We start from the raw sequence: 16,483 nt of genomic DNA on the forward strand, positions 1-16,483 counted from the left end.
GTTCTCCCCACCCTGCAAATGCAACGCAGAATAAGAGAAAAGACGTCGGCATTGCACTGTTGTTTGGTCAAATCAAATCCCCTCAAGTCGCATGCTTCTGCTTGTACTTCTATATCAGCCACTTGTCTCAAAAGCATTTCCTTCTCCATTCTCCACTCCTCCTTCTCCTGGTCGAAGCGCTTCTTTAATTCGTCGAGTTTCTTTTTATGCGCGTGTGCGGCTCGTGCCTCGGAGTTTTTCTGCCTATCGCACCGGAGGCAGCAGTGATCGCGCACGCAGCAGCTCCAGGTGGAAGCTCCGGGAGATTGCTCGGGAAAGACCGAACCCTGGCGGGACTCTGGAGCTTCTTGCCGAGCCTCTCCAGAACTCCCAGCATTGCGCCTTGCTTACACACCCGCTCGATCCATTTCCAAATGCATTCCACATCTTTCAAACACAAACCACAGCCTCTTTTAACTATTTGCAGTTGCAGTCCCCATATGACACACTAGGCTGATTATTAACCGAGCCCAGCCGTCATGCCCTCTTCTCCGAAGCCCGGGCTGGGCTCTCTGCGCCGCGCGCGTCTGTTGCTTTCATGTCCAGTCTGTCATTCTCTGGAGCCGACTTCACACTGAAAATAGAATTTACGCTATCCTCTCATCTACATCCTTTCGGTTTTAAATTCTCAGTCTACATTATTGTATCCTTAATAAAATATAAGCTAGTACCTAAAGTGCAGAATGAAGTTATTCATTAGCTTACTCTGCTTGAGACTGAAAATGACACCGAGATACTCCGAGACAAGAACCCAAAATACTCTGAGCCCGCTGATGTGAGAGTCCACATGTATTTGTACTTCTGTCACTATGTTGTAGGCCTATCTGTCGGACACGAGTCATTCAACATCCTCATGCACACAAACAGAAACTTTAAGTTATGCAGTAATACCTTAGTGGTTTTAGGGGTTTATAGGCCTACTGCGTGGTCAAAAACCCTTTAAAATGACCATGGACTTTTATAATATTTGTAATTTTAAACAGCAATATTACACTCAGTGTTTGTTTCTAATCATAATGAACATGTAATCTAATAGCCGTACATTTAAGTCAAGTTCATCAACATACGGCAGCGGTGACCTTGCTTTATTTGAAAATGTGGCCTACATTCCCCTTTTCATTAGTAAAAACTGTCAAATAAATACATATGAATTATGCCATTTCTGCACCACTGGCGCCACTGGGGATTGCAAACATTTTTATAATAATTTATTTATATATTGTTCCAAGACAGCTTTATGAATAAGCTCCGCCCCCAACTCACATCATTGGTCGAATCGGATTAGACGGGTAGCTACATGCAAATATGAAAACTCTCCAGAAAATTAGACAATCAAACCCTTACTCATTGTTTTTAAAGTTGCATAGGAGAAAATATTTGACACCAACAAGCTTTATTAACAAGTCTGTTTACATATCAACCTAGGGTGCGTTTCCCAATCGCAACTATGGTTGCAAGCACCCACGTTGAACTATATGGACGGAACTCGTGACCATAGTTGGTTTTAGGAAACACACCCCTGATTGGGTCACACTAACAATATTCAGTTTCAAAGGTTAGGTCAGGTAGAAAAGATCCTAAAAATTAAAAATAAAAACTTTAGAGTGTATTTTACCACTTTTCAGAAGATTGCTGCAGCCTAAAGTACTTTTAGATAACCTACTTCTTAAAGTATTTATAAGGGACGCAGTGAAATGAAGACAATGAAACAGCTGCCCAAATTCATAGTTTACAATGTAAAGCAGATCATCAATCTTTATAACTAAATTATATCACACATTTAATATTCTGAAAGTGTAAGGTTTCCAATGGGTTCTTGATGTCAAATGGTTTTATGTTTTTTTTTAGAAAAATCATCCAAGACGTGGAGTGTCAGAGAAGGGCTTCACTTTGTCCTCTGTTAACAGATTATACAATTATCACCTAAAATGCAACATCAAGAACCTTTTTTAATCTCCCCCCAAAAAACATAAGGTCAACTGGGGGCTCTTGGGGGAAAAGAGAAAATGGTTAATGGTGAGAATATAAATAGGAAAATATGCTGCAGAAATCAATGACAGGTTTTTATTTTTACTAATGCCCGATACTTAAATTGTATCAACATGTTTGGAAAACATAATTTAAACTCTATTAATTGTAATATGTTAATAAGACGCATAAACAATACTCACCAATTATACTACGCAAGCAGTGAAGCGCAGCTGTCATCTGTTTTTGAGAGGAAGCTTGTGTTTGGTTGAATGACTGATGTAGTCTGTGCCTGAAACCATGACCACTTCCTGTACCGTGCGTAACCTTAATGACATGTCCAAATTCAATATGAAACTTAAGATAACAGAAAAAAAGAAAAGGAAGAAAGTAAAAAACCTATAGATTAAATAAATGAAAAATGACGTCTACAGAACAAAGAAAAGAGTGAAAAGAAAGACTAGCTTGAAAATAGTGGCATATGATAAAGATGAAAATAAGACAAGGATGAGAATAAGCAAAATAATTGGTTGAAACATCTGGGTTGATATCAAAATGGAGGAGGAAATATGAGAGAGAGTGAAATATTTGTTAAACGTCTTCAAGATTATTGAGAAAAAAAGAACTCTTCTAATTCATCCATGCAACAAACCATAATATATGTAAGAAATTAAAGGAAAAGTCTGAATTACAATTTTCAATATTCACTCACCCTTGTTCCAAACTCATATGCTGTTTAGGAAGCAATTCTCACTATTAGCTAGTTGCTTATTAGCATGCATGTAACAAGCGTATTGGTTGTTTATTAGTACTTATAAAGCACATATTAATGCCTCATTCTGCATAACCATATTTTATATCCCTTAATCCTTGTAATCCATACTTAAACTGAAGAACTAACTAATAAGAAGCACATTAGTAGTATATTGAGGCAAAAATCATAGGTAATAGTTAGTTAACAGTGGTAATTGGTCCCCAAACTAAAGTTTGATCACTGTTTTGATTGACTGATTTATTTTTAAATGTTAACAAATGCTTATGCAGTTTTCTTAATCAAGCATCTTATACCAAGACTTTTGATGTCGTACGATTGCCTTGTGTGACAAACAGACCAAACTGAAGTCATTATTTTCTAAAAATCCTGTTCTCCACCATGATTGTCAAATCAAAATGCCAGATTTGATCTGCAAACATCATCCAAACAATATCGAGGTCAAACCTGGTGCTATATTTTATTTGACGTCAGAATGCAAAGATTTTTGGTGAATATAAACAATTTAAAATTTAGTCTGTTCTTCACACAGAAACACTTGAAAATGGCTAGAACAAACAGGGCTTTGAAGAACATTATGAGAATTATTAAATAATGATTGAATGTTCATATCAGGTCAACTATTTCTTGGGTAAGTCTTGCGTTTATTTGCACTTACTGACAGAGGCTCTTCAGTTTCTCGGTCTTCTGGGTTCGGGACTTCCAGGCGGTCGATGAAGTTCTGCAGCTCCTTCCTGAAGGCTTTCATCTGAGCATTGATGCGGTAGAGCAGCTCGTGCTCTCGTATCCGACCGCCCTCGTCATCCTCATCCATTCTTCCAAACAGCTCTCCGTTGGTGGCGTAAATACGAGCCTCTGCGATGATAGTGCTGGTGTCAACGATGAGTCTGTCGATGGTCCTGCTCAGTCTCTCCGCCTCCATGCAGATATCCATCATCTGCTGGCGGTCTCTGAAACCTCTGGATAAATAACGTCCCTCTGGGGTGTAAAGGGAGCGAGTGGGAGTCAGGCACCGGATGTTGCGGACCTCATCGGAGTCACTTTCTCCGCCGACGGGACCCTCACGTTTGCGATGCGGCGTGAGACGAGAGCAGTCATCGTCGCTTTCCCTGCGGCCGCAGTCGCTCTCTGCGTCGCTGTCTCTCGGGCTGCTGCGGATGCCAAGGTGAGACGCCAGATCGTAGCGCTGCATGTTGGACAGCAGCACACGGTTTTCATACTGCAGCTGCATCACTTTCCCACTCAGTTCATTGATCTGTAGCCTAGCGGCTTTCAGCTCTTCCTGCAGGGCTTCAACTTTTGCCCCATCGACTGCTCCACTGCTAAAGCGCGATCCCTCGTGTGACCCGGCCTTGTATTTAAGTTTGTTGAGCTCGTTGGTTATCTTCTTATTCTGCTCTTCCACGTCAGCCAAGCTGCGGCGCAGGAGCTCAGCCTCGTCCTCCACTAACTGAAGCTGCTGCCGGAGTTCGGAGAGCACCGCGCTCTGCTCTCTGGACGAGGGGTCCATCGTCCCTCCAGACAGCTCATCCCCGCGCATATCCTCCAGCTCCGCCTTCAGCCCACGGTTTTCCACTTCCAGCTCCACTATTTTGCGGCCTAATATATTGGCTTCTTCTTCCACCAGCCGCAGACGCAGCTTCAGCTCGGACTCTCTGGTGGTTGGAGGACCTCCGGCCTCACCTTTTGGGAGAGGACTGTCTACATCACCGTAAAAGGAGCGGTACTTCTGCAGCTCCTGCTCTAAACGGTCCTTCTCTTTGTCTATCTTAGCCATTTTCTTCCGCATTAAGATAGCCTCTTCTTTGATGAAGGCCAACTGGCATTTCAGATCTTCATTTTCCTCCTGTAGAAGATAACATGGTTTTGAAATGAATGTTTAATATGCTTTCAAATTGTTCATGCATTAATGCGAATGAAAGAGTTCTATGCTCATTTACGTCCATGCATTTGGCAGCCACATTTATCCAAAGCTACACACACTGCATTCAAAGTCAGCATTGCCAGATTGTCTTTTTTGTATTTCATTGTGCTGGTCAAAATTGCTTAGACGGGTGGACAAAATTTGGGCTGGTTTGGGATCAGTTTGGTGGGGTTTGAAGGTAAAGCATTACAAGTAACGCAAGTTACATAATCATATTATTTTCCAAGTAACTAGTAAAGTAACGCATTACTTTTTTTCAGTTTTTCTTTTTCAGTTTCTTTTTCTAATAAGTAATGCAAGTTACTTTGTTTTCCAGATTATTCACTGACAGCTATCCTGTACATGTGTTGAGAGAAATTAGGAGTAAATTATGAATTTCACTTTTGGTGTAAAAGGGCCTTTACAGATGCATCTGTATCATTATAAATAAAACAATTAAGCAAGCCCAGGCAAAGAAAAAAAGTAACGCAAAGTAAAAAAATAAAAGTAACGTAAAAGTAACATAAATGCATTACTTTCCATAAAAAAATAATACAGTTAGTTTATGGAGTAACACAATATTGTAATGCATTACTTTTAAAAGTAACTTTGCCCAACACTGGTTTTATCATTTAAAATTTATTGGTAAATTGGTTAACAAACGAAGCCTTGGTGTTCATGTACACCATCCAAAGCCATCAAGTGATGGCTATTTCAAAGTGGCATAAATATAAGTTGTATACAGTGGGAGAGTGAACCCAGCTTTTGTTCTGTTTGCACATTATTATATTATATATAATTTTTTGAACACGAATGACATATTTTCAGCTTTTTTGGTGTGTGCATGGCCCAAAACACGAGCTGCACTAATTATATTGCTTATTCCGATCACATACTTGGCTTTTTTGTCTTCACTTGAATTGGCTTGTTTTTGCTGTTTGTCATCGAAAAAGATGCGTGTGTGTTTCCAAGGGTTAAGGTCTGTTCATTTTACATACTGTAATAGTTTCTAAAAAAAAATCTTTTTTTTTCTTTTACTGTACTTGCCATGTTTTGATCTGTTTAAAATTGATTCATTTTTCTAATTTTATTTTTGTCACTATTTAGTTTTTATGGGTTAATGTCTCGATCTCTAGCTGGGGTGCCTGTGAGCTTTATTAGAGGGCACTCCATTCCAGACTCTTGCCACTTCACCCTGGACTCCATTTCCCATAATCCTTTGCCAAGACTCATCAATTGCAATCACCTGTCTCTCATCACTCTCGCACTATAAAGGTTGCACACATCCACACACACTTGGCTGATTATTGTTTAGCATGTACGCTGTTCCCTCTATCCGTGTTTTTTTGCTTGCCTTGTCTTGCTTCCTTGTTTTTGACCTTGGATTGTTTATCTGGTTTATGATTATTTTGCTGCCTGCCCTGACCTCTGCCTTGGACTGTTTCTGTTTTCGATTTTGGCTGTCCTTTGACATACTTGACGCTGTTCTTTGATTACTGCCTGTTTGCCCATTCTCTATAATAAAGCCTGCATTTGGATCCTCAACTCTGTTGTCACAACGCCTCCAACTTAACAGTTAAATGGTCTTGGCTGACCTGGCAATGAAATTCTATCACATTATTTTGGCAGTGAACGTTTTGAGCCGGAAATCATCAACCTGGTCTGGCAACACTGTTCAAGGTACACATGCACAGCTTGCTCTTCTGCTGGAGCTACAGGAAGGCTCTGGATGAAAACATTGCTTTTACCACTGCAGGGGTTTGTGGAGTCCTCTTCTCTGATTTCTGTACATCTTTTCCTCTTCGTTTCAGAGAGAGCTAAAAGAAATATCATTGCGTGTTCATAATTAGCAAAAAAATTGGAAATAAATATAATGGAACTTCATTATCTATAGAGAAAGTATCTGTATTCTCAAAACAAATAATGCCTGATGTTTCTGTGCATATATATATACATACATACATATGTCCATCTTTCTACTTAAAAAATTAATATTTAATTCAATGCCTTTTTTGTAATTTGTGAAATTTATTAGCAATTTCTGAGTGAAAATGGTTCAGATAGGTTAATTATATACCTTTATTTTTCATGGCACTGAAAGTGGCTGTTTGTCATCTGTATACTTCCAGACGTTCTCACCTCTTTGGTCTTTTCCAGCTCATTTTGTAAAGCCTGTTTGGTCACCTCCACTTCAATCAGCTGTTGCCTCAGTCTTTCATTCTCTTCTTCTGTTTTCGTTCGTTTCTCCTCCTCATTCTCCAGTTCGTTGTGCAGACGCACAGACACATCCTTGGCCACCTGGTCAAGGAATTAACATGTTAGAGATGTTGTCTTTTTACTGTCACTGTCTCATTCACTGTTGTTTTGTGATTGGGGTTTTAAGACTTTTTTGACACTAGTTTCTATGGTCTGACTGCAGAATGAAGAATGTCATATGACCTGTGCATTATTTGTTTACATGCATTATAGTTTGCCTTGAGGATCTGACTCTACCTTTAGGTCTTGCTCCAGGCTCCTCAGCAGTTCTCCGTCAAATTCACCGGTTTCTGCGTATCGCATTCTCTTCCTCTCTGCCTTTCGCAGGCGATACTGAAGGATTCGGCAGTTCTTATGGGCTCGCTCCAGTTCACGACGCATGTCCTGTAACTGACAGGCGTCTTCCTCATAGAACGTGTCCCTCATTTCATCCATCTCCGCTCGCATTTCTTCAATTTCATGCTAATAAATCACAAGTTTATATGTCAGTCATGTTTGCTTACAATATGTAATAAAATATATTTAATATGTTAATAGAACTGATTTCCTCCAGCCACATTTCTCATCCTACACTGTAAGAAATTGCCAGGAATTCAAAATATCAAAGAGTATTATTTTACAATATATTACTGTAGTTAGAAATGAACTGTGAAATCAATGCATGCTGGGTCATTTTCTTACAAATGCAGAATGATGCAAGCATCGCAGTCATTTACTTTTTTTGTTAGCATAATTTAAGATGAATCAAGAATTTATTTCACATACATAACTACTTGAGGATGGATCTTTCACAATAGTGAAGAAAGCTGAGAAATGTCTTTGAAAGATAAGACATCAATACTCAACATACACACACAACAATGGCAACACTCAACAAATAAAAGTAGCACTTACAACATAAACAAACAACACAAACTGCTAAAAGTGAACCAAAACTATTTAAATAGCACAAACAAAACCAACAAGAAAATATACAGCTTGATCTATTCATGCTGCAATGCATCCTGGGTGCCTTTACTGTACAAAGAAACAGTATGATGCTCTTTGTTCACAAGACATATCTGAGAGTGCAGTTAGATAGAAGACCCACACTATAAAAAATATTCCGTAATATATACAGTAAAAAACCGGCAGCTGTAGTTGCCAGAATTGAACTGTAAAAAATAGGTAACACTGTTTTAGGTTTAACAAGTTTATAGTTTAATACCGTAATATCATGGTAATGATATAATATTAAAATATCAGCTTATTGAGGTACTGGAATTTGTTTTGTACCTTTGTATTTAACTGCTAGCCACCAAAAATAGGTTGTGCTGAGAAAGTCACGTGATGAATCAAAGCCCATCACAAGCAGCTTAGAATTAATTAGCGACATAGAAGGTGCAGAATGTCATTCACACAGACACTAAACACCATCATGGTGAGACTCATTAAACTGAAATATGCAATAAACATTAATTTAACAACATTATATGTAACATACCACCCTAATAAACATAACAGATGAGAAAAAAATAAGAAGAAACAGTTATTTCAAAGAAAAAATATCAAATTCAAACAAAATTTGAAATGCAACACAGAGAATTCTGGGAATGTAAGTTTACGTTTTTTCTCTCTGTAAAGTTTACAGGAAATTACCGTTAACCATTTAACAGGTTTGTACTGTAGCATTTTCACAGTTTTTTACCGTTAAGATCACAGTCATTTTTACAGTGCACTGTGAAAGTCATGCAATTATTAACCTGGAACATACTGTAATTTCACACTAATGCTTTAACAGTGTACCGTCAGGTATTCGTTCTCGTCCTCCAGTCTCTCGATCTCCTCCTGCAGCTCCCGGTTCGGCGGAGGCGAGGCCTCTGAGGGAGGCGGCTGTGGCTCCGCTGGCATGCCGCTTTCTTTCTTCAAGCTTTTGTTCATGTGAAACTGTATGAGTTCAGACTGCAAGCACCCCTCCCTCCAGAAGCCCGGCCCGCATCCTACAGCCCTCTTGGCCGCCTGCTTCCCTCCGTCGGCTCTCGCGGTCTCTCTTTTCCCCTGAGAGGATTTCGAGGAGCTCGGCTGATCGGACACCACCCGAGCAGCACCGGAGCCCGGGCCCAACTCGTCGGCGGTGTGGGGTTCCTCAGAGGAGCTGCTGCGCTCCTCGATGCTCTTGGTCTTCTCCGCCCTTCTCAGAGTCGGGCTTTCAGCACCAGTGGCGTGGACAGCTGCCGCGCCTTTGGCCGCGTGTCGCTCTTTGCCGGTGAGGACAGTGACCGGAGAATTACTGCGGCTGCTCTTACCGCCGCTCCTCGACGCGCCGGGTTTGCCGGACGCGCTTCTGGACGCCGCTTTGGACGGCGAGTCTCTGAATCTGGCTGGCGAGGACGCGCGCTGCTGCTGCTTCATGCTGCTGTTTTCCACAGAGTCCATTCTGTCATCTGTGCGAGTTCACGTGCGCGTTATCCATTTTATCCTGCATGCAGCTGAGAGGGAAGACGATTCAATAGTATTAGTCATCTGTAGTGGACCATACTGGACCAAAAAAATGAGCTTAAAACCCATCTGGCAGCTGGTTTGTTGCTGGTCTAACAGAAACAATGACCAGCATGTTTAAAAAACGGATTTCCCAGCAGTGGGCCCAACCCATCACCAAACAGTCCACTTCAATGCGGACATAAATGGGGAAATATCTTTTTGTCGTATTGTTTTGTTCGTGTAACAGGTTTGAAAATGTCAGTGCATTCGTAAGGGTGTCGACCTGATTGATTATTCTGAAGTCAGAGGATGTTATAATGGCAGATCAGATGTTGTCAGGCCTCTTTTTCACGTAGACATTTACAGTAAGTCTCTGATGATAAAATCAAGACAGACACCGACTATTATCTCAGACTCGTGTCTTTTCAGTTTGCATTTTCTTTCACTTTACCGATTATTTTCTATATAGGCCCGACTGATATTCACTGACGAGTCAGTTGGACGGGAAAACACATATAAAATAACAAAGGGACCCATCCTAACAGCAGCTGAGACTCAAATCTAGAAGCATCATAAATTATTCCCAACTCTATTCAGAGACACTGCTAAAGCACAGACTCGTTCAATAATGTTACATTCATGTTAGCCTAAGGCTACTGTTAAAATGTCCATCTTAGATTCTACAGTAAACCATCTCCATGTAAACCAAGACTTTATTTCTATCATCGGGTCGCGGTGATGTGTTTTTTATAACCTTTAGGTGAACGAATCTTTCTTTGTGTCCATCCGGGCAAGACGCACAGACAACATAATTCAACATCCCATAATAACAGACGAACAGAGTCCTTACCGTTTCACGTCTCATCTTCTCATCTTCATAGTGCGGGCGAAAAATAATGGCAGTGTAGAGCGTCCAAAACCACCATTAAACTGATCAATATTCACACGTCACCGAGGGGCGGAGTCTCGAGCATCAGAGGCGTCTATCTATCTATCTCTCTATCTATCTATCTCTCTATCTCTCTCTCTATCTATCTATCTATCTATCTATCTATCTATCTATCTATCTATCTATCTATCTATCTATCTATCTATCTGTCTGTCTGTCTATCTATCTGTCTAATATTTGTATTTAGCTCAATTTGTTCAACACAGGAAGTACAACACAGTTTGTTATTAATTATAAATAGTAAATGTAAAAATACAATTGCATTTTTGCAATTTTACAAAACACGCATAAGTTCTTGATTTTTACATCCAGTGACTTTGTAAAATCAGTTTCAACTTTCATAATTAGTCTTCTGGTGTTTGGGTGTGGTTTTGTAGTTGTCAGATGATGTTAGCGCTGTGGGTGAGCTGAGGTGAGACTGATCGATCAATACAGCTGAGTCTCCATCATCACACACCATCACACCGCCCTACAGAGCCTTCACATTATTTTTATGAATTTGATATGAATTTTCAGTTTTCTCTGAATCTGGATACAGCAGAGTCAACCCCGTCTATCAGAGGACAGATCATAAGACCTGCTTTCAGTCATTTACTTATTGTTTACATGCATTAATGATGTACTGTCAAAATCATTAACATGAGCACATTTGTTTTATGCATGATGTAAGACTCTGATGTGCCTTAATGGTGGCAGAGTTTAATTGAAATAATCACACAGTGTGTGTGTGTCTCTCTGTGTGTCTCTCTATCTCTCTTTGTGTGTGTGTGTGTGTGTGTGTGTGCGTGTAGAGGGCGGGGGTGGACAGACGTGACCCTCTCTGTCCAGCTGGTGTCTGAAGGCAAGGTTTCTGATTGCTGCCATTAGCAGAAGGCACCAGCAATGAATCTATTCAGTGCAAGGGACTGGTGTTTCACAGCAGGGAGTTTATAATAATGAAGTGTGCAACCATAAGACTGAATGGTGTTTGTAATTTTGGCATAAATCAACTATATGGACTAGAAAAATAAAAATAAATAAATAATAAAAAACAGCCTTAAAGGGACAGTTCACCCAAAAATTAAAACTCCAGAAGCTATTTGGTTACAAAATATCTTCTATTGTGTTCATCGGAGGATAGAAATCCATACAGGTTTGGAACAAACTGAGGTAAGTGAGTAAATTAATGAATTTTCATTTTGGGTTGAACTATCCCTTTAAGAAACTCCTCCTGCATTGTTTCTGCTGCAGACATGAATGATTTCTCAAACAATGCTTTTCTGAGCAATTCACACCAATTGACATTAACACACTAAGTTGTGTGTACACTATGCTCAAAATCTGGGGTCAGTTAGGCTGCATTTATTTGACCAAAAATAACCTAAAAACAGTAATGTTGTGAAATATTATTATAATGTAAAACAGCTGTTTTCTATGTGAATCTCTGTTAAACTGTCATTTATTTCTGTGATGTGCAGCTGTATTTTCAGCATCATTCCTCCAGTCTTCAGTGTCACATGATCTTCAGAAATCAGAATAATATGATGATTTACTGCTCAAGAAACATTTCTGATTATTATCAATGTTGAAAACAGTTGTGCACAATATTTTTCTGGAAACTGTGATGCATTTCATTTATTTTCTTTACTGTCACTTTTGATCAATTTAATGAATCCTTGTTGAATAAAAGAATAATAATTTCACGCTGTCCCCACACTTTATTTGTCCTTCATGTCTGTATACATGTTTATCTCTGTGATCTTCTTCTCTATTTGTTTTCCGCATACTGCAAGAGTTTGCTGCTATTTGTGGCTGAACTGAACAACGCCTTTGTGATGGGAGGAACATTAATAATAAAAAAATAAAAAAATATAATTTGAGTGTCCGACAGGCAGGAAGAGGATCACATTACTGTGGCATCCGTGGAGAATCAGAGCGAGTGCTGTAGAGAACAGAGACGTCCGTCTGCTTCCACAGTCACATGATCTCTGTCAGAGTTTGTCAGACTCTGTGTGTGGCTTGCCTCCTGGAAACCGGTTTAGTTTGTTTATGAAATGGGTGTGTTTATGGAAAGGGGGATTTTAAAGCAAATTTCTGTAATTATAAAAATTTGATCAGACAGAGAATCTGCAGTTCTTTAAATATATATGTGTGTGTGTGTGTGTGTGTGTGTGTGTTCAAATATTCATTGTGTGTGTTTTGTACACTTCAACAAAAGAGCAGTCTTTAATACTGGAATTGTCACGTCATAACCCTTCTTCTGATAGCAGCTGAATAAAACACGTCACAATAAAGCAGCAGACACTCGTTAGGAACAACAGATGGTGAATCCCATCAGTCAGAGAGCAGGTGTATCCCGTTACCATGGAAACCTTTGTCTTTGCTGAGGAGAAGGAGAGGCGGAGCTCTGACTGGTCCTCTGAGGATGAATGAGTGAGGGTTTGGAGCGGAAGCAGAGCAGGAGAGGGGGAGCTCTGACTGGTCCTCTGAGGATGAATGAGTGAGGGTTTGGAGCGGAAGCAGAGCAGGAGAGGGGGAGCTCTGACTGGTCCTCAGAGGATGAATGAGTGAGGGTTTGGAGAGGAAGCAGAGCCGGAGAGGGGGAGCTCTGACTGGTCCTCTGAGGATGAATGAGTGAGGGTTTGGAGCGGAAGCAGAGCAGGAGAGGGGGAGCTCTGACTGGTCCTCTGAGGATGAATGAGTGAGGGTTTAGAGCGGAAGCAGCAGGAGAGGAGAAAGCTCTGATCGGTCCTCTGAGGATGAATGAGTGAGGGTTTGGAGCGGAAGCAGAGCAGGAGAGGGGGAGCTCTGACTGGTCCTCTGAGGATGAATGAGTGAGGGTTTGGAGAGGAAGCAGAGCCGGAGAGGGGGAGCTCTGACTGGTCCTCTGAGGATGAATGAGTGAGGGTTTGGAGAGGAAGCAGAGCAGGAGAGGAGAGAGCTCTGACTGGTCCTCTGAGGATGAATGAGTGAGGGTTTGGAGAGGAAGCAGAGCAGGAGAGGAGAGTGCTCTGACTGGTCCTCTGAGGATGAATGAGTGAGGGTTTGGAGTGGAAGCAGAGCAGGAGAGGAGAGAGCTCTGACTGGTCCTCTGAGGATGAATGAGTGAGGGTATGGAGCGGAAGCAGAGCAGGAGAGGAGAGAGCTCTGACTGGTCCTCTGAGGATGAATGAGTGAGGGTTTGGAGCGGAAGCAGAGCAGGAGAGGAGAGAGCTCTGATCGGTCCTCTGAGGATGAATGAGTGAGGGTTTGGAGCGGAAGCAGAGCAGGAGAGGAGAGAGCTCTGACTGGTCTTCTGAGGATGAATGAGTGAGGGTTTGGAGAGGAAGCAGAGCAGGAGAGGAGAGAGCTCTGACTGGTCCTCTGAGGATGAATGAGTGAGGGTTTGGAGAGGAAGCAGAGCAGGAGAGGAGAGTGCTCTGACTGGTCCTCTGAGGATGAATGAGTGAGGGTTTGGAGCGGAAGCAGAGCAGGAGAGGAGAGAGCTCTGACTGGTCCTCTGAGGATGAATGAGTGAGGGTATGGAGCGGAAGCAGAGCAGGAGAGGAGAGAGCTCTGACTGGTCCTCTGAGGATGAATGAGTGAGGGTTTGGAGCGGAAGCAGAGCAGGAGAGGAGAGAGCTCTGATCGATCCTCTGAGGATGAATGAGTGAGGGTTTGGAGCGGAAGCAGAGCAGGAGAGGAGAGAGCTCTGACTGGTCTTCTGAGGATGAATGAGTGAGGGTTTGGAGAGGAAGCAGAGCAGGAGAGGAGAGAGCTCTGATCGGTCCTCTGAGGATGAATGAGTGAGGGTTTGGAGAGGAAGCAGAGCAGGAGAGGGGGAGCTCTGACTGGTCCTCTTAGGATGAATGAGTGAGGGTTTGGAGCGGAAGCAGAGCAGGAGAGGGGGAGCTCTGACTGGTCCTCTTAGGATGAATGAGTGAGGGTTTGGAGCGGAAGCAGAGCAGGAGAGGGGGAGCTCTGACTGGTCCTCTGAGGATGAATGAGTGAGGGTTTGGAGCGGAAGCAGAGCAGGAGAGGGGGAGCTCTGACTGGTCCTCTGAGGATGAATGAGTGAGGGTTTGGAGCGGAAGCAGAGCAGGAGAGGGGGAGCTCTGACTGGTCCTCTTAGGATGAATGAGTGAGGGTTTGGAGCGGAAGCAGAGCAGGAGAGGGGGAGCTCTGACTGGTCCTCTTAGGATGAATGAGTGAGGGTTTGGAGCGGAAGCAGAGCAGGAGAGGGGGAGCTCTGACTGGTCCTCTGAGGATGAATGAGTGAGGGTTTGGAGCGGAAGCAGAGCAGGAGAGGGGGAGCTCTGACTGGTCCTCTGAGGATGAATGAGTGAGGGTTTGGAGCGGAAGCAGAGCAGGAGAGTGGGAGCTCTGACTGGTCCTCTGAGGATGAATGAGTGAGGGTTTGGAGAGGAAGTAGAGCAGGAGAGGAGAGAGCTCTGACTGGCCCTCTGAGGATGAATGAGTGAGGGTTTGGAGCGGAAGCAGAGCAGGAGAGGAGAGAGCTCTGACTGGTCCTCTGAGGATGAATGCGTGAGGGTTTGGTGCGGAAGCAGAGCAGGAGAGGAGAGAGCTCTGACTGGTCCTCTGAGGATGAATGAGTGAGGGTTTGGAGCGGAAGCAGAGCAGGAGAGGAGAGAGCTCTGATCGGTCCTCTGAGGATGAATGAGTGAGGGTTTGGAGCAGAAGCAGAGCAGGAGAGGAAAGAGCTCTGATCGGTCCTCTGAGGATGAATGAGTGAGGGTTTGGAGCGGAAGCAGAGCAGGAGAGGAGAGAGCTCTGACTGGTCTTCTGAGGATGAATGAGTGAGGGTTTGGAGAGGAAGCAGAGCAGGAGAGGAGAGAGCTCTGATCGGTCCTCTGAGGATGAATGAGTGAGGGTTTGGAGCGGAAGCAGAGCAGGAGAGGAGAGAGCTCTGACTGATCCTCTGAGGATGAATGAGTGAGGGTTTGGAGCGGAAGCAGAGCAGGAGAGGAGAGAGCTCTGAAAGGGTCCTCTGAGGATGAATGAGTGAGGGTTTGGAGCGGAAGCAGTGCAGGAGAGGAGAGAGCTCTGATCGGTCCTCTGAGGATGAATGAGTGAGGGTTTGGAGAGGAAGCAGAGCCGGAGAGGGGGAGCTCTGACTGGTCCTCTGAGGATGAATGAGTGAAGGTTTGGAGCGGAAGCAGAGCAGGAGAGGGGGAGCTCTGATCGGTCCTCTGAGGATGAATGAGTGAGGGTTTGGAGAGGAAGCAGAGCCGGAGAGGGGGAGCTCTGACTGGTCCTCTGAGGATGAATGAGTGAAGGTTTGGAGCGGAAGCAGAGCAGGAGAGGAGAGAGCTCTGACTGGTCCTCTGAGGATGAATGAGTGAGGGTTTGGAGAGGAAGCAGAGCCGGAGAGGGGGAGCTCTGACTGGTCCTCTGAGGATGAATGAGTGAAGGTTTGGAGCGGAAGCAGAGCAGGAGAGGAGAGAGCTCTGCGCTGCTGCGGCTCGACAGAAGAGGACTCCACTGGAAGAGCCCACGGAACACAGCCACAAAGAAGAACAGACATCATTGAAATGCACTGATCTTTCTGCTAAGGTTACGTTTTTTTGTTTTGTTTGTTTTTTTATGAGCATCATATGTGGGATTACAAATAGCCTTGTTTTGAAAAGATTTTTAAGTGCATTTATTGGACTGTATTTATATTTACTCTACCTACCAGAATATGATTTTTTAAATGTTTTTGAAGGAGTCTATTCTGCTCACCAAGGCTGTATTTATTTGATCAAAAACACAGTAAAAACAGTAATATTGTGAAATATTATTGCTTAATATAAGTATTTAAAAGAACCATTTTCTAAGTGAATATATTGTAAAATATAAGTTATTCCCGTGATCATAGAAAACAGGAACTGTTCTTAAATTGCTAAACATATTTTACAATATTAGTGTTTTTACTGTATTCTACATTAAACAAAAACTGACAAAATATTCAGATTTATGTTGTTTACATTAGTTGTCTTTAACCAGGCTAATATGTACTGAATAAATAAATATATTTTCAAAATATAAGTACAAAATATGTATGTACACAAAGGTACATTGAGTCAAATTATTAATTAATAATTATAAATTAATTAAGTCATAATTAAAAACACTCATGGGGGTCCAATTATTTTATAAAAACACATATTCCATGTAT

General features: G+C 42.3%; 1 protein-coding gene across 2 annotated transcripts; it reads right to left on the bottom strand.

The window, feature by feature from the left end:
• Positions 1 to 996: 996 nt before the first annotated feature.
• LOC132102708 (protein SOGA3-like) lies at positions 997 to 10,475 on the bottom strand. Of its 2 annotated transcripts, none has more exons than XM_059507326.1 (7): positions 8,724 to 8,992; positions 7,176 to 7,400; positions 6,822 to 6,980; positions 6,431 to 6,499; positions 3,438 to 4,625; positions 2,127 to 2,334; positions 997 to 1,983 (listed from the first exon to the last, which is right to left on the bottom strand). In XM_059507326.1, exons 1-6 carry the CDS (start codon positions 8,856 to 8,858, stop codon positions 2,170 to 2,172), a joined length of 1,941 nt encoding a protein of 646 aa, XP_059363309.1. In that variant the 5' UTR covers positions 8,859 to 8,992; the 3' UTR covers positions 997 to 1,983; positions 2,127 to 2,169. The 2 variants fall into 2 exon arrangements, with proteins under 2 accessions (XP_059363309.1, XP_059363308.1); XM_059507325.1 differs by lacking the exons at positions 997 to 1,983; positions 2,127 to 2,334 and adding exons at positions 2,411 to 2,546; positions 10,249 to 10,475 and having other exon boundaries at positions 8,724 to 9,406.
• Between the last annotated feature and the right edge of the window lie 6,008 nt (positions 10,476 to 16,483).

The sequence above is a fragment of the Carassius carassius genome, chromosome 24, assembly GCF_963082965.1.
Source record: "Carassius carassius chromosome 24, fCarCar2.1, whole genome shotgun sequence".
NCBI lineage: Eukaryota > Metazoa > Chordata > Actinopteri > Cypriniformes > Cyprinidae > Carassius > Carassius carassius.

Bases quoted from the DNA above. Each gene is read 5' to 3' on its own strand.
- LOC132102708 (XM_059507325.1), bottom strand. From the start codon at position 9,353: ATGGACTCTGTGGAAAACAGCAGCATGAAGCAGCAGCAGCGCGCGTCC. The intron at 7,401-8,723 runs GTACACTGTTAA...GTGATTTATTAG, and splicing joins ACGAGAACGAATACCTGACG to CATGAAATTGAAGAAATGCG. The intron at 2,547-3,437 runs GTAAGTGCAAAT...ATATCAACCCAG, and splicing joins AAACTGAAGAGCCTCTGTCA to ATGTTTCAACCAATTATTTT.